Source organism: Scardinius erythrophthalmus (genome assembly GCF_964197995.2).
Source record: "Scardinius erythrophthalmus genome assembly, chromosome: 15".
Lineage (NCBI taxonomy): Eukaryota > Metazoa > Chordata > Actinopteri > Cypriniformes > Leuciscidae > Scardinius > Scardinius erythrophthalmus.
In genome coordinates, this window is record NC_138235.1 from 40,868,325 (window position 1) to 40,889,211 (window position 20,887).

A 20,887-nucleotide genomic window follows, 5' to 3' on the forward strand; every position below is an offset into this window, starting at 1 on the left:
AGGGCCAAATGGCCTATTTATTCATGTACAGCTGTAATAAAAAGTAATTGTTTCAATAGTGTTGTCAACATAACACTTGTAAGTGGTGTAACAAAATGTTTCTATCATGTATTTTGATATTCACCCACTTTCAGTCAGAATGTCAGAAAGTAGCTCATGCACGGCATGTTGATTTGACAAGGTTTTGTCAGTTTTGTGAAAAGATTGTTGGTTCAGTTGACTGGTTATAACAACACTACCAACACTACCAACCAATAGTGATTATCTAGCAGGCTAGCTAGCTTGCAGGTTAAACTGTGTAACAGTAATAATAACACGGAGTAAAAGTTACAAAGTTCATGTAAAATATTTATTTTTTTTGTCGTCAGTTCATAATAATAAGTAAAGTTAGAAGGGAAATCCCGGGAAAATGATCTCCACTTAGAAAAGGTCGTCTGCACCCACCGCCATCTTGGCCATCCGCCCTGCTTCTAATTGACTTCACTCGTCTCCGTTGAATCCAATGGGGTCGCTGTGTCCAGTTTATATACTGTCTATGTTCCAAACACTGATAGTTTCAGCGCTGAACCCCATTCATGTTCAGTGTTTCCGAAGTACGCTCGCTGGCAAGTTGAAGAAATTACTGCATTTTTGACATTTGAACGCATTAGCCGTCCTCTCATGAATTTAGTTGCAATTTATGTAGCCAACTTTAGTTAATGTTTATTGGAAGATAATAGTTAATTGCTGCTAGCTTACATGACCAACACTTCATTAACGTTAGCTACCAGTCAGAAATGTGTAAATTCAATACTGAGGTCATAGTTAAATGTGATGTTGCACTATATTGTATTCAGAGTTTTTTTTTTGTCAACCCTATTTACATATTATGGTCAGAATATTAGAAATACATCTGGATATAAAGCAAATAAGTACAGCAGCTGCACCCCCACAAATAAGACCTCACTGCTAAAACGTGTAAATAAATGTAAAAAATCCTGAACATTATAGAAAAGCAGAATTTATGGCTGAGCTTTGTATATACGGTATCATAATGCAATAAAAATATAAAATTCTATTTTCCCTAATTTGCATAATTTGTTGGATGAGCAAAATAATCATCCAGCTTCTTCCATAATGTTAATGTGTAAGAATAACAATTTGGATAACAATAGTGGTTTGTATATATATATATATATATATATATATATATATATATATATATATTTGTTCTCATTTAATCTCAAATTATGTACAGGAGTACAGAGTCAAAATAACAGAAATCATGACAAATGTCCAAATAGGTATAAACTCACTTCTGTAATCTCAACCCCTGAAAATGTTTAGGAAACATAGGCTTTCAATGTGTATTTAATCTGTCCTTCAGTGTATTAACTTTAACACCGTTTCCTCTTTCTTTACCACTACCAGTTCTCTCCAACAGCATCAGGCATTGTTCAGGACCCGGTCTCCTCTGGGGCCGATGACACGCTCTGCTTCTGGCAGGGGAACGCTCTCACACAAACATCCAAGGAACTAATATTACTTATATTGTGGAGTTTGAATGCTTTTGTTATCAATATATGGCTGAGCGTTTGACTGATTCTCGATTCACCGCCAGGTCTCCAGATTATCCTGCAGCGTCGGTAGCAGAATGTAATGGCTACTGTGAACACTTGTATTCCTCTTCTGGCCTGCTTTCTGCCATCTTTCTCTCCCTGTAGGAAGTCGAACGAGTTTCTTTGAAGACAGATATCTCCATAGATATAATATATAATTGGGGGCAATAAAGTGTATTTCTTTTCTAAGGTTACTCAGGATAACTAAAATAGATAACTAGGACTCTTATGTAAAAAAAATCTAAAAAATCATAATAGATTTATAAGCCTTAAGCCTTAAGTAAAATTTACAGATAAAGAGTCAATTAAATTTACTGGGAAAATCCAAGTAAACTTAACTTAAACATTACTAATTAAAGGTACTAATACATGTTTGTAAATTCACTAGCCTTTTCTGAGTGAAAAAATGTTAGCTAGCTTTTTTCAAGTAAATTCAACTCTATTCTAAATTCTAATTTTTTACAGTGTGAGTGTATCTTCTGAATCCCACTCTATGCTGTACCTTAAGACAGACACAAAGAACAGTGCACTTGTTTTGTGTAAAGTTTTCATGTTATTATTATTGTTATTATTGATTTTATCAATATCATCACTTTTTTTGTGTGTGTTAGTATGAGTACCAATACTGTTATTGTTATTATCACTATTATCAATGTTATATATTATTATTATTATTATTGATATTACTATTGCCGTCAACACAACTTATCACCATCCTTAGTATCATTATTGTATTATTACTGTCATTGTTATCACTGATATTACTGTTACCGTCACCACAAAATATTATTATCATTATTATTATACATGCTATTACTATTTAAATACTATTTAATACTTCTACATATTACTATTATTATTTGTCGTTGCTGGTTTTTTTTTCATTGCTGTTATTATTACTGCTGTTTTATTGTTGTTTCTGTGTTCTGTTGTTGTGTTCTGTGTTTACCTTTTTAAAAAAAAAAAAAAAAAAAAGTTTTCATGACCTTGGTTTTAAATTCATTGTGTTCATGCATGATATGAAATTTGAGTTTAACGTCAAATGTTTAATGGAAACCTTGAACCTTGAATGTATTTCATTTAAATTATATGCTTATTTATGATACATACCTTCAATACATAGGCCCCACATGAAGTGGCATCCTATTGAAGTGGGTGTGGCAGTGTGTCACATGCCCATCTAGAAGGATTAAGCCCTCTGTGTCTCATGAATGATCTAAAAGACATATACTGTAAGGATGCTTCAATGTATACTATATACATTAATTGCATTTGACACACATTCAACTTTGTTTGTACAGACTGCCTGCCTGTGTTTGACCTTGCCTGTTCTTTGGATTACCCCTTAAATAAATCTGCATTTGGATTCTCCACCTTTGTGTCTTAGAGCAGTTTGTGACAAATATATACAGGTTATTAGGTTAAAGAAAGCATGACAATGGAGAATAAGGGAGTGAGAACTGTGTTTTAGAGAAAAGGAGACTATCTATCTTACTATAACTTATACTTAAGTATTTTTATACTGAATACATGTAGGGTACAGGGAAACTATATTAGAAGAACCTTTAAACTAATTACGTTACAATGTAGTTTACAATTGTGATATGAAAACAAAACTGTTGGGTACAGTAAAGTAACACTAAGGGAAAGGGACGTTTTGAACAATCGGAATTTAGCTGAAGGGGAAGATATTATGAAATATATGCTTGTTTTTTGCAAACTTGTGAAATAATAAAGTAATGACACCTCCAGTATGCTTCGTGGGCACGTAAAGTTGCATGTTCTGGATAACATATTTCAACAATAACACATCAGAAAATGTTGTAATGCTTGATTTCGTTGAAGGTATTTTAAGAGGTAAAAAGTACTAGGTGAGTTATAATCTGTCAGATATAACCCTGATGAATATAATCAACTAATTTCAGGGCAGAAATAACCTTTCAGTCAATAAGTAGAGGCTACAATCACTTTTTTGGCAGGTAAAATACTGCATTATAATGGTTGTATTGGCCATCTACAGGTATTTTAAGAGGTAAAAAGTACTAGGTGAGTTATAATCTGTCAGATTTAACCCTGATGAATATAATCAACTAATTTCAGGGCAGAAATAACCTTTCAGTCAATAAGTAGAGGCTACAATCACTTTTTTGGCAGGTAAAATACTGCATTAAAATGGTTGTACTGGCCATCTACAGGTATTTTAAGAGGTAAAAAAGTAGGCTACTAGGTGAGTTATAATCTGTCAAACATCATTCTTCTGAATGAAATCAACTAATTTCAGGGCAGAAATAACCTTTAGAGGCTTCAATCACTTTTAGGCATCAATCACTATTACCACGGACATAAGCGGATGTTTATTTGCGCGTTATGTCTGTTTGATCCACATAAAAACAGCTGTAGTCGTAAAGAGACTGGGCGATACAGCTTTAAGGACGTTAACACGCCGCGCGCGCTCCCGCGGACGGTAATCAATTTCGGTGGACCATCACTTTTCGGCACGACACACCGGCACGGGCAAGAACCTGGGTGTTGGGCACTTTGTCGTTCCAGCTGATGCCAAGGATGCGGCGGAGACATCGCATGTGGTAACTGTTCAGCTTCTGCTCTTGCTTGGCATATGTTGTCCAGGATTCACTCCCGTACAGGAGGGTGCTGACTATGACTATGCAGGTTTTGCACACTGCCATCTTGTTTAAACATACATAGGCCAATTCACACAAACGTCAACAAACAGGGTTTTTTTTTTTTTGTTTTTTTTTTATCGGATCAGTGTGTGTCGATGTGGGTCGGGGTTTGTTTTCTTTTTCACCCGAACATCAACGGTCGACTTGTGTGTGTGAAAAGGCCCTGTGAGCTTGAGTTAACGCAGTCACATGATCCTTTTCTCCCACACTCCAGATATGTCCAGCTAAATTATGAAGGTTGTTTAATTTAATCATTTAATTTAGTGTGTGAATGTTTCTTCATTCAGAGTCAGTGGAGGAGATCAAACTCATCAGATTCTCCTGCAGCTTCATCATGGGTAATTCACAAGGATCCAGAGATGGAGATTGTTCTCCAGGATGCAGGTACTTTCAACAAACATTACATTACCATTACCCCCACACAGTGGCGGCTCCAGACAATTTTGATTGGGGGGGCAATGGGGGGTCCTGGTCATTTCAAAGGGGGTCTCATGAAAACCAACAGAAAATACAGTGGACACGGCTAATAACTGCATATTACTGCTACTAAACAACAAAAACAACACAGCATATCAACTACTTTGTTTTTAATTAAAACTTTAATTAATTAATCAATTGCAGTTTGAAAACAGAAAACATATTTACAAAATAGTATATATTCTCTATGGAAGCTTGATCCACCACTGAATAATAAATAAATATAATAATTGCTACTTTTTATCTCACAATTCTGACTTTTTTTCCTCACAATTGCGAGATATAATGTCGCAATTCTGAGAAATAAAATCGCAATTGGGAGATATTAAGTCAGAATTGTGAGATATAAACTATTCTGAGGTAAAAAAAAAAAAAATACAAAAAAATGCGTCTTTTTTCCCCTTAGAATTGGACTTTATATCTCACAATTGTGAGTTTATATCTCACAATTCTGAGAAAAGATGTCAGAATTGCGAGATATAAACTCGCAATTATGTGTTATAAAGTCAGAATTGCGTGATATAAAGTCACAATTGTGAGAAAAAAAATCAGAATTCTGACTTAATAACACGCAATTGCGACTTTATTTCACGCAATTCTGACTTTATATCTCGCAATTCTGAGAAATAAAGACAGAATTGCGAGATGTAAACTCGCAATTGTGAGATAAAAAGTCTTTTAAAAATGTCAATTATCTTTTAAAATGTTTTATTCTGTGGCGGAAACAAGCTTCCATAATTCTCATACTCTCACCACCTTTTGATTGCCCTACTTCTGTCCAGTTTCCCCCTGGCATCTTCTCTGCTCCTCTTTTGTCCAACAAAGCGATCCATTTTTAGCTTCAAGCTATAGCTGTAGCAGCTCTTGCGGGCTCACGGCAGCGCCTTGAACGCAATGACACAAGGCGCGCAGCGACGTTCATGGGGCGTCGCAGTGATTCTTATGTTTATATTTTTATGTTGAATAAATTATTAATTATTATTGTTCTGCGTAGTTTTAAGAGAAACATTTTTAAATCTTTATCCCGGATATATATATATATATATATATATATATATATATATATATATATATATATATATATATTTTTTTTTTTTTTTAATCAGGAAGGGGGTTGGGGGGTCAAATGGGGGGTCAAGGCATTTTTTGGGAGGGTCTTGAGACCCCCCCAAGACCCCCCCTGGCGCCGCCGGTGCCCCCACACCTCCACCCCTCCACACACACAAACACAAACAGATCAAAGACAGTTACAGAAAAAATATGATTTTTTTGTCTATTTTTTTTTTAACTAAAATCAAATATTCAGTAAAAAGATAATTGTTTCCTCAAAGTACTTTTTGATGCAGGATAAATGTATTCACAGTAATCTAAAGGATTAAACTGAATCTGTTCTCTGTTCCAGTTCAGTCCAGCAGAAGAGCTCAAACCCAGAGTCCAGCTGTGTGTCTATGAAGAGTAACTGGTCTATGGATAAGCCACTAGCGTTTAAGAGTGGAGACAAACGGCCTGATCTCAGGTATATCACTTCTATAAAAGATGTGCTTATAGTGCGACACTTTTGAATTAGAATCATCATTTTTCTCAGTCAGTCAGTCTAATACTAGCAATGACATCGAGTAAATGTAAGCTGAGATCTTTTTCACCTTTATATAATGGAGTAGGTGTAAAACTGAGTGGATTTTTTTAAAGGAGAACTCTGCAACTCTAGCGAACTCTAGTCACTTCTTTGCTGATTTTCCCTTTTGTTGTCGCGTGTTTTCCCCACGAGCTCCCCCTACAGCTGTGGGGGGGGGGGGGGGGCGTATATTTCACAACACAGTCGTAAAAACTCACTTGCGGCGGCCTCCTCCCCCTCTCTACCGCTGCTTATGTGTGTTTGTTTTGATCGGAGCAAGCCAACTGTATCATGTGGAGCTATGTCTACCGAGGTGGGTAATCTGGTAATACATCATACATGCGTGTGTGTTTATGTCGAATTGCCGTAAAGCAGTTTGTGTTTCGCGCTCGTTCTCGTTCTCGCTTCTCACGAGACTTCCAATTTCTATCTTGCCGGGACGGTAGTGCCCAAGTTGCAAGGTTGGTTTTCCGCCTGGGAACGCTGGGGGGAGCGGGGAAAGTCACCAATATCACCAGAACAGGTTGTTTAACCATCCAAATGATTTCTAGACAGTTTTATTAAGTTAAAAAAGTTACCAAGTTCTCCTTTAACTGCTGGTTCAGGGCCCGTATTTATCAAGCTTCTCAAAGAGTCATTTTAGTCTTAAAGGGTTAGTTCACCCAAAAATGAAAATTCTGTCATTAATTACTCTCCCTCATGTCGTTCCAAACCCGTAAGATTTTAGTTCATCTTCAGAACACAAATGAAGATATTTTTGATGAAACCTGAGAGCTTTCTGTCCCTCCACTGACTGCAACGTCATTGCAACTTTCAAGGCCCAGAAAGGTAGTAAAAACATTTTTAAAATAGTCCATGTGACTCCAGTGGTTGGTTTGATTCGTGGTTCATCATTGGTTGTTCGTTTAACGTTCTTTCTCAAGGTAGAAAAGTCAACAGCTTAAACGATGGCTCTTAGAAAGGCTCTTTTATTTTAGCAAACTGCCAAAAAACCTTAAAAAGCAAAACAAGAGAAAATTATTTTAATGCAAGCAATAAAAAAACTGCACACATCAGCTGTGGAATAAAAGAAAAGAAATGCACGATTAACTAGATTAAGGCACACTCCTGTCTTAATGTAAACCCTGTCCATCACCCACAAAGCTTTCACAAAGTTATTCTTGCCACTGTAACGTATGGCTTCCTAAAGACAAGTTTATGGGTAAATAAATGAATAATAATAATAAAAAAAAATCAGATCTCAACATTAAGCCTTTTCATTTGATTGTCCTTAGTTCGGTTATTCACTTGTCCGAGTAAAAACATTTGTTTGTCCAGGAAAAAAAAAATTGTTGTTTTTGTGTGTGTTGTAAATATAATTTATCCTGAACAAATATTCTCATCACTGTTCAGTCAGCTTTGACATATATAAATCGGCATATTTATGATATCAGTGTTTCCCCTAGAAATTTTTCCAGCAGCGGTGCTGTAACGTGCCGGAGGTTGTTACCAAGCCGGTCGCGGAGGGTCCGGGGGTTCAAGATTTTTTTTTTTTTTTTATAACCCCTTAAACCATGACTTCTGGCAAGTTTTGTGGATAGAAATGGACATTTTGAGACATACAAATTTGACATACCATCAACAGAAGGCATGATTATTGCAGCACGTACCTTGAACTGGTCACAAACAGGATTAGGACAGGATTATTCATGTTTTTCTTTTGTGTTAATTTTCAGCTGTAAGGTAGAAATTGATAGTGGAAAAATGAAACTCTTTCCTCCCTCATCTGCACTACTGATCTTTTTTTCTGTAACACACTTTAGCACTTAGATACATCATCATGTAACCAGTACTTTCATTTATGTTATCTTGTAGACATTTTGAACATTAAAATCCAAATGAAACTTTTCATTAGTTTAAAAGGTGACTAGCTTGCATAGCCTATTTTACTTCACTAACCTCCAGGGACGTGCAAAGAGTTCATCAGGGGCAGGGGCTCAAATGTAATCGCATTTCCCCCAAACTTGTAATCATCAATATTTAAATGTAGAATAATCATTAATTAAATTAAACACACAAAAAAGGGGGAAAAAAGAAAAATGTCCACACAAATTGGACAGAAAATAGCCCTATATTAAAATATAAAACATGAATATATTATTCTTCATTCAGTTCTATGCAACATACTCAGATTTAACTAGTTATCAAAATAAAGTATAGTCATACAAAGCTCTTATTACCAGAGCATGTGATCAGAGCAGGCAATTTTACCATTGTTGCCCAGCATGGCTATTCCAGCTCAGTAGGGCTATTGCAAACAGAAGTCTACTACTGAGAAATTTCACGTTATTTGAGCGGACTTTGCTTTTCCAGTGCATGATCGACGTTTGGGCCGTTAAGGAGCAGAACGCGCAGCGCAAACACGGAGCGGAACATTGAGCAGAGAGCGCAATGCGCCGACACACACTCACACACACACGGAACGGAGAGCGCGGCGCAAACACCGAGCGGAAAAAACCCGCACGTGAAGTTACGAAACAAGCAGCTGCGCGAGAATGAAACCTGATCGCCGAACACGGAGGGGCGGGACGGCATATTTTCCATAGACAGTAAAAAAATGGGGACAGCGACCCCATAGACTTCAACGGAGAAAAGTTCGTACCACTTTCTCCTTTCCACAAGCGCTTGCTCGCTCTCCCGTGGCGTCTGTCATTGTGTCTGTCGCCGCGTCGCTTCTATTATGAGTGCGCTTTCCGCGCGCCCACATTTGAAATATTTGCATGTGAACGACTCTTTATGACAACGTGTGTAAGTGAATGTCGTGATATTACTGATGATGTGAAGATTTTGCAGCGGCGCTGAAAATCCAGCGGCGCTGCTGCTTAATACAGTGTAGGGGAAACACTGGATATGTTAAAGGGGGGGTGAAATGCTCATTTTCACTCAATCTCCTGTTAATCTTGAGTACCTACAGTATTATTGCATCCTTCATATCTCCAAAAAGTCTTTAGTTTTATTATATTTATAAAAGAAAGATAGGCTGTACCGAGTCTTTACGGAAAAAAACGAGCGGCCGGAGGCGGGCTGTGTGGGCGAAGCTAAAGCTGTGCTATGCGCCGATTGCTAACAACAACACACAGAGACATTTGGAGCAGTTTTACTCACCGCCCGGTTCCAACCACGGCCGCGAACCTTTATTGTTGTGACTGCTCGATCCTTAAGCATTAGACGATCTGCAAATCCGTCGATCTGGGCTTTGTTTATAAAACAATCATCGTCGAAATGCAGGGAACAAACAGTCTTGCACAACTGGAAAAACAAACTGCATCCACTGTTCCTGTAACGCTGGGTTCTTTGGGAAGTTGAAAACGGTAAGCTTTCCCTCACATCCAAAAACACACTTTGGAGACATTCTTGAACAAATCCTATGCAGCTGCCGATGATTTCCTGTTGATGTGCGCGGTCTCACTCTCCTCTGGTCGACGTGTGCGCGGGCGAGCTTTTCCGAGAGAAATGCTCATATAAGGAGTTCCACTCTGGTCTACGTCATTAGATCCACGATTGAAAAAAAACAGCCGAAACTTGTATCAACCCGGAAGTAAGATTTTCGGCACAGAAATTCTCTGCTATTCGTCCAAAATATTTTTTTTTAAACTTTGGCCATGTTTAGCATGAGAATCCATCTCTTTAACACTGTAAACAACTCTGAATGCATGAAACACCATTGTACCCCCCCTTTAACCTTTATAAATAGTGCAGCAGATTAGTAAAAAAATCATTCACTTTGGTATAGAAGCATGAAATTTGGCACAGATACTCTCTAAGGGCCACTATTTTGGAAAAAGGCATTGGCCACTCAAAAATTCAATATGGCGGCCATTTTTCAAAATACAAATACTCTCTAAAGGACATAGAAAAAGATGAAAGTTAATAGAAAAGTTAATAGAAAAAGATGCTTGTCCCTCAAAAATTCAAGATGGCCGCCATTTTAAAAGATGGCCACCGTTCCTGTTGAATATTAATTATTTTAAGTGTTCAAATGGTGATGCAAGCAAAAAAATTGGCAGAAATACTCTTCAAAGAACACTCTTTTGGAAAAAGGTATGTGCCACTCAAAAATTCAGGATGGCCACCATTTTCAAATAGTCATAATGTCTGCTTTGTCTGCCTCCTCTCCTTTGACCTGTCCAGCTTAGTTAAACTTGCCAGGGATATAAAATCCCTGCCGGCATAGGTCTCAGGTTCATTGGAGCACACAAGCCTCTCCACCACGGCAAGGTGTAGTCCGCAGAGAGGAAGTGCCACTGTTAAAAAAGGATACGCTGCTGGTACAGGTTGCACATACAGTGGGGAGAACAAGTATTTGATACACTGCTGATTTTGAAGGTTTTCCTACTTACAAAGCATGTAGAGGTCTGTAATTTTTATCGTAGGTACATTTCAACTGTGAGAGACGGAATCTAAAACAAAAATCCAGAAAATCACATTGTATGATTTTTAAATAATTAATTTGAATTTTATTGCATGACATAAGTATTTGATCACCTACCAACCAGTACAGGGCTCCAGACTGCGACCAAATGGTCGCATTTTGCGACCAAAATTTGAGAATGTGCGACTGAATTTTACATCCAGTCGCACATGTGCGACCAGTAAATTTTTTTTTTTTTTTACGTTAAACGTGGAAGGGGCGCGTCAAAGAATCCGGAATGTGTAGCAGGCCAATGAGTGTGAGAAGAATAGGGAATGGCCACTGTAACTGGCTAATGTGTGGAGGGGGAGGGTCCTAGAGATAAGCGAGCGCGCGTAAGTTAAACGTCTGTGGGAAGGAGACGGAGACAAATATCAATGTCACGGACAGACCTATTTTTTTACAGTCTATGGGACAGACACAGTCGGTCGGATGATGATAAAGGCCTGAACCCACTATTTTCGGGAAGACTGGCTACGAAAATTCAGCTGGTTGAGGTACTGTAAGTAAGGTGACGAACTCCATGAGCTGCGAATGTTGCAGTCGCTACCCCAGAACTGCGGGGAAATAGAAGTTTGCAGGCACTTCGCAGTTTAAACACAAAACGCATCTCAGCCTCAAGCAGAGTATTCCGTGACATGTTATTAAATAAAATGAAAAAAAACTGCGCTGCGCTGCGCTACTCATTTCTACTTCATAGACCGTTTAATAGTTCGAACCAATAGACAGCGCAGAGCTTCTCTCGCCAGTCGCGGGCCGATCGCGATCACGCGAAACAGTTACATCGTGGAGATCCAGTGAAGAAATCCATTGAGTTCGCGACAGAATTAATAACATTGCTGCGAGATCCGGTGAGAAACATTCAGATTTGACGCAGAATTCTGTTATAAACCATATCAGATCAAACAGCGCTGACGTGGAAACCAGGAGAAACATGTGCCATGAACGAACAAGTTATAGAAGGCTTTAGGTCCACAGATCAGCAACATTCACCATGGATTTAATGTAGTAACACCACTTACTGTAACTATGGTATATTGTGTTTATAACAGTAGCCTACACATCTTTTTCCAGCACTTCAAAACTATAATATCATATTTAAATGTTATTTTTAATGTGTTGACCAAAACATTTTTTGTTCATCCTTTAAAGATTGTCCCTATTTATAAAACTAAAAGTTTCAAGAAGTAGGAAAACTCACACTTATTTAAAAAAAGAAAAGAAAAAAATATTAAATTACTATTGTAAACATAGCTGCAGAGGACGCTTATTGGCTATTTTCACTCCCTAATATCTATTTTGTCACTCATTTTGCTTTTGAATTATTAAGACATTATGAATGATAATAATTAAAGTTAACTTTATCTATACACCTCAAATTAAGCTCAGTGCTTTGTCATCCCACAGTGCTACCAAATACTTTCTGTAGAACTTAGTGCCGCTGCCCTCAAATGTTAGTCTGGAGCCTGTGATCTTAAAATAAAACTGCACCATACTTTCTGTACGTTAAGGCTATTTATTATCAAAGCATTTACAGTTATTTTGGGGGAAAATGTGAATAATTGCATTATAAGATGATTTAAGGTGCGCCCCTAAATTTTCTGCTTGTGCTCCTAAAATTTTAAGTCAGGGGCTACAGCGCTCCTAATAAAAAAAGTTAGTCTGGAGCCCTGCAGTAAGAATTTCGGCTCTCACAGACCTGTTAGTTTTTCTTTAAGAAGCCCTCCTGTTCTCCACTCATTACCTGTATTAACTGCATCTGTTTGAACTCGTTACCTGTATAAAAGACCTGTCCACACACTCAATCAAACAGACTCCAACCTCTCCACAATGGCCAAGACCAGAGAGCTAAGGACATCAGGGATAAAATTGTAGACCTGCACAAGGCTGGGATGGGCTACAGAACAATAGGCAAGCAGCTTGGTGAGAAGGCAACAACTGTTGGCGCAATTATTAAAAAATGGAAGAAGTTCAAGATGATGGTCAATCTCCCTCGGTCTGGGGCACCATGCAAGATCTCACCTCGTGGGGCATCAATGATCATGAGGAAGGCGAGAGATCAGCCCAGAACTACATGGCAGGACCTGGTCATGACCTGAAGAGAGCTGGGACCACAGTCTCAAAGAAAACCTTTAGTAACACACTACGCTGTCATGGATTAAAATCCTGCAGCGCACGCAATGTCCCTCTGCTCAAGCCAGCGCATGTTCAGGCCCGTCTGAAGTTTGCCAATGACCATCTGGATGACCCAGAGGAGGAATGGGAGAAGGTCATGTGGTCTGATGAGACAAAAATAGAGCTTTTTGGTCTTAACTCCACTCGCCGTGTTTGGAGGAAGAAGAAGGATGAGTACAACACCAAGAACACCATCCCAACCGTGAAGCATGGAGGTGGAAACATCATTCTTTGGGCTTGCTTATCTGCAAAGGGTACAGGACGACTGCACCGCATTGAGGGGAGGATGGATGGGGCCATGTATCGCGAGATCTTGTCCAACAACCTCCTTCCCTCAGTAAGAGCATTGAAGATGGGTCGTGGCTGGGTTTTCCAGCATGACAACGACCTGAAACACACAGCCAGGGCAACTAAGGAGTGGCTTCGTAAGAAGCATCTCAAGGTCCTGGAGTGGCCTAGCCAGTCTCCAGACCTGAACCCAATAGAAAATCTTTGGAGGGAGCTGAAAGTCCGTATTGCCCAGCGTCACCCCCGAAACCTGAAAGATCTGGAGAAGGTCTGTATGGAGGAGTGTGCCAAAATCCCTGCTGCAGTGTGTGCAAACCTGGTCAAGAACTACAGGAAACGTAGGTTCTCTATAATTGCAAACAAAGGTTTCTGTACCAAATATTAAGTTCTGTTTTTCTGATGTATCAAATACTTATGTCTTGCAATAAAATGCAAATTAATTACTTAAAAATCATACAATGTGATTTTCTGGATTTTTTTTTTTTTTTAGATTCCGTCACTCACAGTTGAAGAGTACCTATGATAAAAATTACAGACTTCTACATGCTTTGTAAGTGGGAAAACCTGCAAAATCAGCAGTGTATCAAATACTTGTTCTCCCCACTGTATCTGCGAGATGGAAGGCGGAAGGACCATCAGAATTGAGACTGGTTTCAACAATATAGGCGACCAGTTCAGAAAGAGCCATAGGAAATATGGCTGGTTGAATCATTTCACTCTGTGACTCTTTCTCAAGCCTTCTGAGGTGGAGTTTCTATCTGTTTTAAAGATGAATGAGACACAAATGATGGTATTTCAGCTCCTGTGCAATGGCATCAGCACCACTTAGTTGAAACAATTTAGCATCATTCCGTGTTTGTGCACATTCATGTAGTCTGTCACTCAGTTGCAGTGTCATTACCTGCCGTAGGTCAGATTCAGGAGATATGTTATCACAAAGAAAGCAAACCTGATCATCTAGACGTTTCTGCATCATGGTTCTGCGATGCTTTGTTTGGCCTTCATCTGTCTCACTACATTGAGCATCGGATTGTTGCTTTTGGGCACGAAGTAACTTTGTGTTGTTGAACCGAAGTCGACAATTGTGGTGATACTTCGCTTGGTTCCTTCTCAAAGTAGCTTCTATACCCCCACCTTCATCCAGTCGTTCCAGGTCCAGGGTCATTGGCATTTTGTTCATCTTGTGAAAGAGTGGAATGTTGGTGGCAATCATTTTATAGCCATCATGTTGAGAAACATGATGGTAGGTGGTGATTGGAGGGGTTCCTTTGTGTCTGTCTGACAAAGACAACATTTCATCCAATCAGTTGGACTTTTGGCTGACATGGGATTTTCATTTGCCATTTTGGGGGTTTGTTGTCTGATTAAGGCCGAGGGGTTATCCTTTTACCACCTCAATCATAGACATAGTACACATTCAGGTATGGGATACCATAGATATCATATAATAAAGGCTAGATGTCTCGTGCGCGCTGCTGGCCAATGGAGGTCGACGTGGCGGCCATCTTACCACAGGGTGCTCGCTCACTCGTAACATGGTGCATGTACTTTTAAATAACCATAACTTGCTCAATTTTCTACCGATTTTCTAACGGTTTGGTTTGTTATAAACGTCAGAGATGTAATTATGATACTGCATACATATGAATAATTATAACAATGGACTTCCATATGAAAGAATTATAGCCACTTTAATAACGTTTGTAAGAAACCAAACCGTTTGTAAATCCGTCAAGATTTCAGTGAGATAAGAGGATTTGTGTGCGTGCTGATCACTCACCTTAATGCACAGCTTCCCTGTGGTAAGATGGCCACCGGTGATGCCGGAAGTGACTCCGCCTTAAGACATCTAGCCTTTATATGGATACCTATGTGGGATACAACTAGGTTCGGGTCACCTACACCTAGCCCGATCATTCATCCAGTGCCATTTAAGTCCTGTATGATCTGTACACCTTCCAGGTAAGCATACATGAACAAGTCATATATTGCCCCGCTTGCCCTGGGCTCGGCTCTCCCGCGCTGGCACAACTTGTCAATTCAAATGCAGCTATCTAACTACGTCTATTACTAGCTAATTGATGAGGGGCTGTTAGGCAGCATTTGGGACACTAAACTTAGCTATACTATTACTACTAGTCAAGAACTACAGTGTAAGTAAAACTAGATCAGCTGACACTGAACCCCATGCTGAGTTCCACAGCAGTGAAGTCACCAGTGTTCCCTGGTTGTGTAATGACGTTCACTCTATTAAACAAAACCTTCCTTAACACATTAAATTGAGCTCTGACAGAAATGGTGGCCATCTTGAAAATGGTCGCCATCTTGAATTTGAGCGGCACACACCTTTTTCCATGATAATGTTCCTTGAAGAATATTTGTACCAAATTTCATGATAGCATCACCATTTGAAAAAAAGATGTAAGGATTCAAGAGAAATGGCGGCCATCTTGAAAAATGGTAGCCATCTTGAATTTTTGAGGGACAAGCACCGTTTTCCAAAAAAACATTCTGAAGAGAGTATTTTCACAAAATGTTATGCCTACATCACTGTTTGAACAATTGACAATGAGAATTTGACAGAAATAGCGGCCATCTTGAAAAAATGGCCGCCATTTTGAATTTTTGGGTGGCCAACGCCTTTTTCCCAAAAAGTGACCCTTAGAGAGTATCTGTGCCAAATTTCATGCTTTTATACCAATTTGAACGATTCTCTTGAAATATGCCATTAATCTGCTGCACTAAAAGGGCATTTTTCCCTCATCCCTAATCGATTCCCTAATCGCTTATTTCCCTAATCGCTTCCCTAATGTGTCATCTTTCATTTACAATTCTTAAATTTCATCAATAAATTAAAATAGAATAATAAGATGCTAAGGGGATTTTAGCAATCAAATTAAACTGCATTAAATAATGTAATGAGATTATTTTAAATATTTTTTTGAATATACAATTAAGAAATTTTGGAAAGAATGATACTTTTAAACACGAAACTAAACCGCCAGTAGGAGGCGGCAGGAGACCGAGTCATTGAGTCATTTACTCAAACGATTCATTCAAACGGCTGATTCACTCAGGGATGAGGCAGTTGTAAATGAATAGGAATTCATTGAATCTTTGACTCAAACGATTCGTTCAAAACTGAATCATTCAGGAATGAAACACAGTTGAGTTTTCCTTTGAGATGCGCTGTGGTTCTTCTAGGATCTTTTTTTAAACTATTTTCGCTGCTGAAATAGAACAAAAAATGGCAATATTGTGTCTAAAATTCAAGTGACTTAATATTAATGACTTGTTTATTGAACTGCAATATGAAATCAGTGTCACATTTTCAATCGTGATGGTATTCAGTGCTCTTGGTCGTATGATGTTGATGTTACTGGACAAGCGTAAATGTCGAGCCTGTAATACATATCAAAACATATTTTAAATAGGATGTACTAATTTCATTATAGCACTCATCAGCCTGCAGCTTCCAAGACAATGTTTACTGTAAACAACACAGAGACAGAACAAAATTCACGCCAGAACTGCAGCTGATAGAATGTGATACTACCATATTTCTTCAAAAGCAGATCGTGGAGACATTAAATCATCCACGATCAAAAATCGTGATATCGCATAAGCACAAGTATAAAACGACTGTTATCATGTCTGAAAACAAACACAAGTAACGGAGTTTACAAAACTGTATCGCACGCGTGCTACAGTGGGACATTTATTCATCGCACAGACCAATCTTTCCGTAACTGTACAGCCCTGCAATGAGTATCACAATGTATTCTTTTGAAAATTATTTATTGAATGATTATTAGTGTTGAATGTAAACTCCTCTTAGGAATTTCACCATTCAATGGGAATTTATCTGAGCATATTCTTAAATAAGGAAATCTATTCAGTGATTGGTCCATGTCTATGTCATCATCCAAAATCAAAGATTAAACCTGAACTAAAATCTTTAGAGACACGTTTAAAAAAAACTTAAGTTATTCTAATATGACTACAGCTAGCAAGAAATGTTGACAAACGTACTCTTTTTATCATTACACTGGATATCTAGTTAATGCAACTTTTGATATAGGAACTCGAACTCCTAATATTTTACTAAGCAATTATGGAGATATAAACATAATCGAAGCACTTACAGGATTTTCATTCAGGATTTCACTCTTTGTGAGGTTTGGTTTTGCCGCGTTCAACTACAGTACGTGTCTGCGGGAGCACCACAACAACAATCTGTGACGCTGTATAGGAACTCACTCGGCGCTGCCCTGATTGCTGCCTCGCGTTAGGAAATAAATTCATTACTGTTATAAATATAAAACGTCACTAAAGACCTATAATTTTCACAATCGTTTTTAATGTTAAAATACATTTGTCGGGGGGACCCCAAAATCCCAAAATAAATTCTCATGGGGGGGTCCCTACTGACTTATGGAGGGTCCGGGGACCCCCCACACCCCTCATTTCGAACCCTGGTTTACAGGAAAAATATGATTTTTTTACCTATTTTTTTAACATTTTTTTTAACTAAAATGAAATATTCAGTAAAAAGATAATTGTTTCCTCAAAGTACTTTTTGATGCAGGATAAATGTATTCACAGTAATCTAAAGGATTAAACTGAATCTGTTCTCTGTTCCAGTTCAGTCCAGCAGAAGAGCTCAAACCCAGAGTCCAGCTGTGTGTCTATGAAGAGTAACTGGTCTATGGATCCGCCACTAATGTTTAAGAGTGGAGACAAACGGCCTGATCTCAGGTATATCACTTCTATAAAAGATGTGCTTATAGTGCGACACTTTTGAATTAGAATCATCATTTTTCTCAGTCAGTCAGTCTAATACTAGCAATGACATCAAGTAAATGTAAGCTGAGATCTTTTCCACCTTTATATAATGGAGTAGGTGTAAAACTCAGGGATGTGATTTTTCCGGATTAATCCGGAATTCCGGATTTTCCGACCTGAAAATGTGACCTACGTGAATCATGCAGATCTGTAAAAAAAAAAAAAAAACAGAGGAGGGGGGGGGGGGGGGGCGGTTCCTCACAGCCGGAACCACAATCGCCGTCCCCGCGCAACAGGGCCACACCGGGCGGCACGTCACCATGCTTACGGATGGCAAAGAGATGCATTTTCCCTTTCTTTCCAAGTACAGGGATGCAAACAGTGCGCTTTTCGGTGCCTCCCGCTTTTTTCACGTCAGTTTGGATGACAAATTAATCTGAAGCCTATTCCATAGCTTAATGTGAGGGACAGAAGTCTATTTACATCATTAAAGTTTACGAAAACTCGTTTTCCCTCCTCTGCGGCTGTCATTCTCCATTCGGTATTCAAACAGCGCGCGCGCCTCGTCCGGTTACAGCAGCATACAAGCACGGGTAAAACTCTCTCTAATATGATATTCACATTATAATGCTTGATCTGTAGAGAAAAGGCTGTGGATTGGCATAAAATGACTTTATTTTGTTGGAGTTTGTTGGAGTTTGTTGCTGTTTTTAAACGACTCGCTACCGTGTGCCTGTTAGATCACACATCACAAGGACTAAATCGGCATCAAACGCACAATAACTGGAATTTAAAACTGTGAAGAAACAAATGATCAATAAACTGTTGGACAGATAAACACTATGATTTGTGCGCTCGACATTTCTTCGCTTTGTGCCGTGAACTTTTAAATGCGCACTTGTGCAGCGCAGCGCACTGTGACTCCATGTTGCTTTGAGCACATCATTCTGCGCCCGCGATGTGCATACGCGCTTTGTGCGCTCTGTTTTGAAGCGTTTCATATTTTCATAGTTTTGCGCACTGAAATATTATTAAAAGCCTATATTTTTGTATACCTAGCCTGCACAATACATTTAAAATAAGCATAATTTAATTGTATGTTATTTCTGTGTAGTGTAGCCTAGTGTAGGCTATATAAATATACACACTTCTGAATTCTTGACATTCATATATAAATATAAAATTGTGAAATGTATGATTGCCTGATTGAATTTTATAAGAGTACTAATAGTAATTTGTTTTTATTAACATTTTAGATTTGATAAAATTACTGTGCAGATTTTTTCAAGAATTACTTTTTGCTGCTGATTTATACACTCACTAAGTTTAATAAAAATACATAATAATACATTTATGTAATATTTAAAGGTGTTAACTGTAATCTTACACTGCAAAATGATCACTTACAAAGGATTAAATTCATCACAATTATGTAAGTATCTGGATATTTGCTGTGGGGCGAGGGCTTCGATAACCTCTCTATACTGGGGGGGGGGGTCTCAGTTTGATCGGCGGGGCGGGGGGGGGGGGTCTCAGTAGGGCTGGGACGGTTACCGCATTACCGCAATACCGCGGTCACGTGACGCCTACCGCGGGTCTGAGCTCGTCACCGTCATCACCGCAAAAAAAAAATAAATAAAAAACCCTGGCCTTCACATGTGTTCACGTTGTGTCTAATGACATGGATTCATTGATTCTAATGACATGGATTTTGTCTAATAACATTGTGTCTTACATGGATGGATTCAAGGTTTTCTAAACAAAACTTATCATCAAAAGATGGAGCAAATCCGAGTCCGACCTTTCGCAAGTTGTTTCATGACACATAATAACATTCCATTCGTAGGCTATTGACTATAACCCCTTATTTACACTCTGTGGCGTGTTACGGCTACCGGAGCTGCTCGCGCCCACTCTAGTCAATGCTTGTGTTTACAACAGCCACGACGCGGCGCGTTTCAGAAGCCTCTCTCCGCGCCGCTTCAATAAAGATAGGCGCCTATAGTCTATTTTCGACGGACGCCGCGTCCAAGCCGCACCGTAAATAAATAAAAAAAGTAAAAGCAGGACCTCAGCTTTTAATTGCACGTGCTTATTTAACAGAATTCTCTCACATGAAGACCGCATTTGTCAACCCTCGCGGAGTCGCGGCAAGTGCACACTCACAGCACCAGAGAGGAATCTTGACGGCACTTGCAAGAAAATGTAGTAGGCTACATAATCAAATTCACAAATATTACACCATTTAAACATTATTAAAAATACATAGGCTACTGAGTTACTAAAACAGTTACACTTGTATGTTCACAGTTTGAACGTCTTGTTTCCATCTGTGTAATTTGAAGATCTGAGGTGAATTATCCATTGTTGCTTTTACAGCTATAAAGCTGGAGCACTAAACAATATTCAAAGTCACATTGCATGCTTTTAACATTAAATAAAGCACATAAACACTACCCGAGATTATCATTGACACACTTTGTTTGTTGTTCCAGCCGCAACGTCGCAAAAAAAAAAAAAAACTGGGGGAGGGTGGGGAGGGGGGTTGAGGTTTAAAGCGGTTTACCGCAATACCGCGGGAATTTCTTGCTTTTCAACCGCGGTAAGAAAAAATCCATACCGCAGGGCTTAAAGTATTCCGGCACCGTGCCGGATCTCCGGCGTGCGGCCGTGAGGAAGAAAAATAAATAAATAAATTGTAACTTGCATGCGGTTTAATATTTTCGAGTCAATTGATTTCACCTACCAATCATATGAAAGGAACGCAGCTCTTACTAACGTTACAAGCCTATCAGAAGCAGAGCAGGGCGGGGCC

General features: G+C 38.9%; 1 protein-coding gene across 3 annotated transcripts in view; it reads left to right on the top strand.

Annotated features, from left to right (window-relative positions):
• The first annotated feature begins 4,049 nt into the window (after positions 1-4,049).
• LOC308703322 (NLR family CARD domain-containing protein 3-like) overlaps positions 4,050-20,887 on the top strand; it is a 106,595-nt gene continuing 89,757 nt past the window's right edge. For all 3 annotated transcript variants that reach the window (XM_081386706.1, XM_081386705.1, XM_081386707.1), the window contains exons 1-4: positions 4,050-4,183; positions 4,570-4,666; positions 6,162-6,275; positions 17,932-18,045. In XM_081386706.1, the coding sequence (XP_081242832.1) occupies positions 4,617-4,666; positions 6,162-6,275; positions 17,932-18,045 (278 nt within the window). In that variant the 5' untranslated portion in view covers positions 4,050-4,183; positions 4,570-4,616. The remainder of the gene's footprint in view (positions 4,184-4,569; positions 4,667-6,161; positions 6,276-17,931; positions 18,046-20,887) is intronic.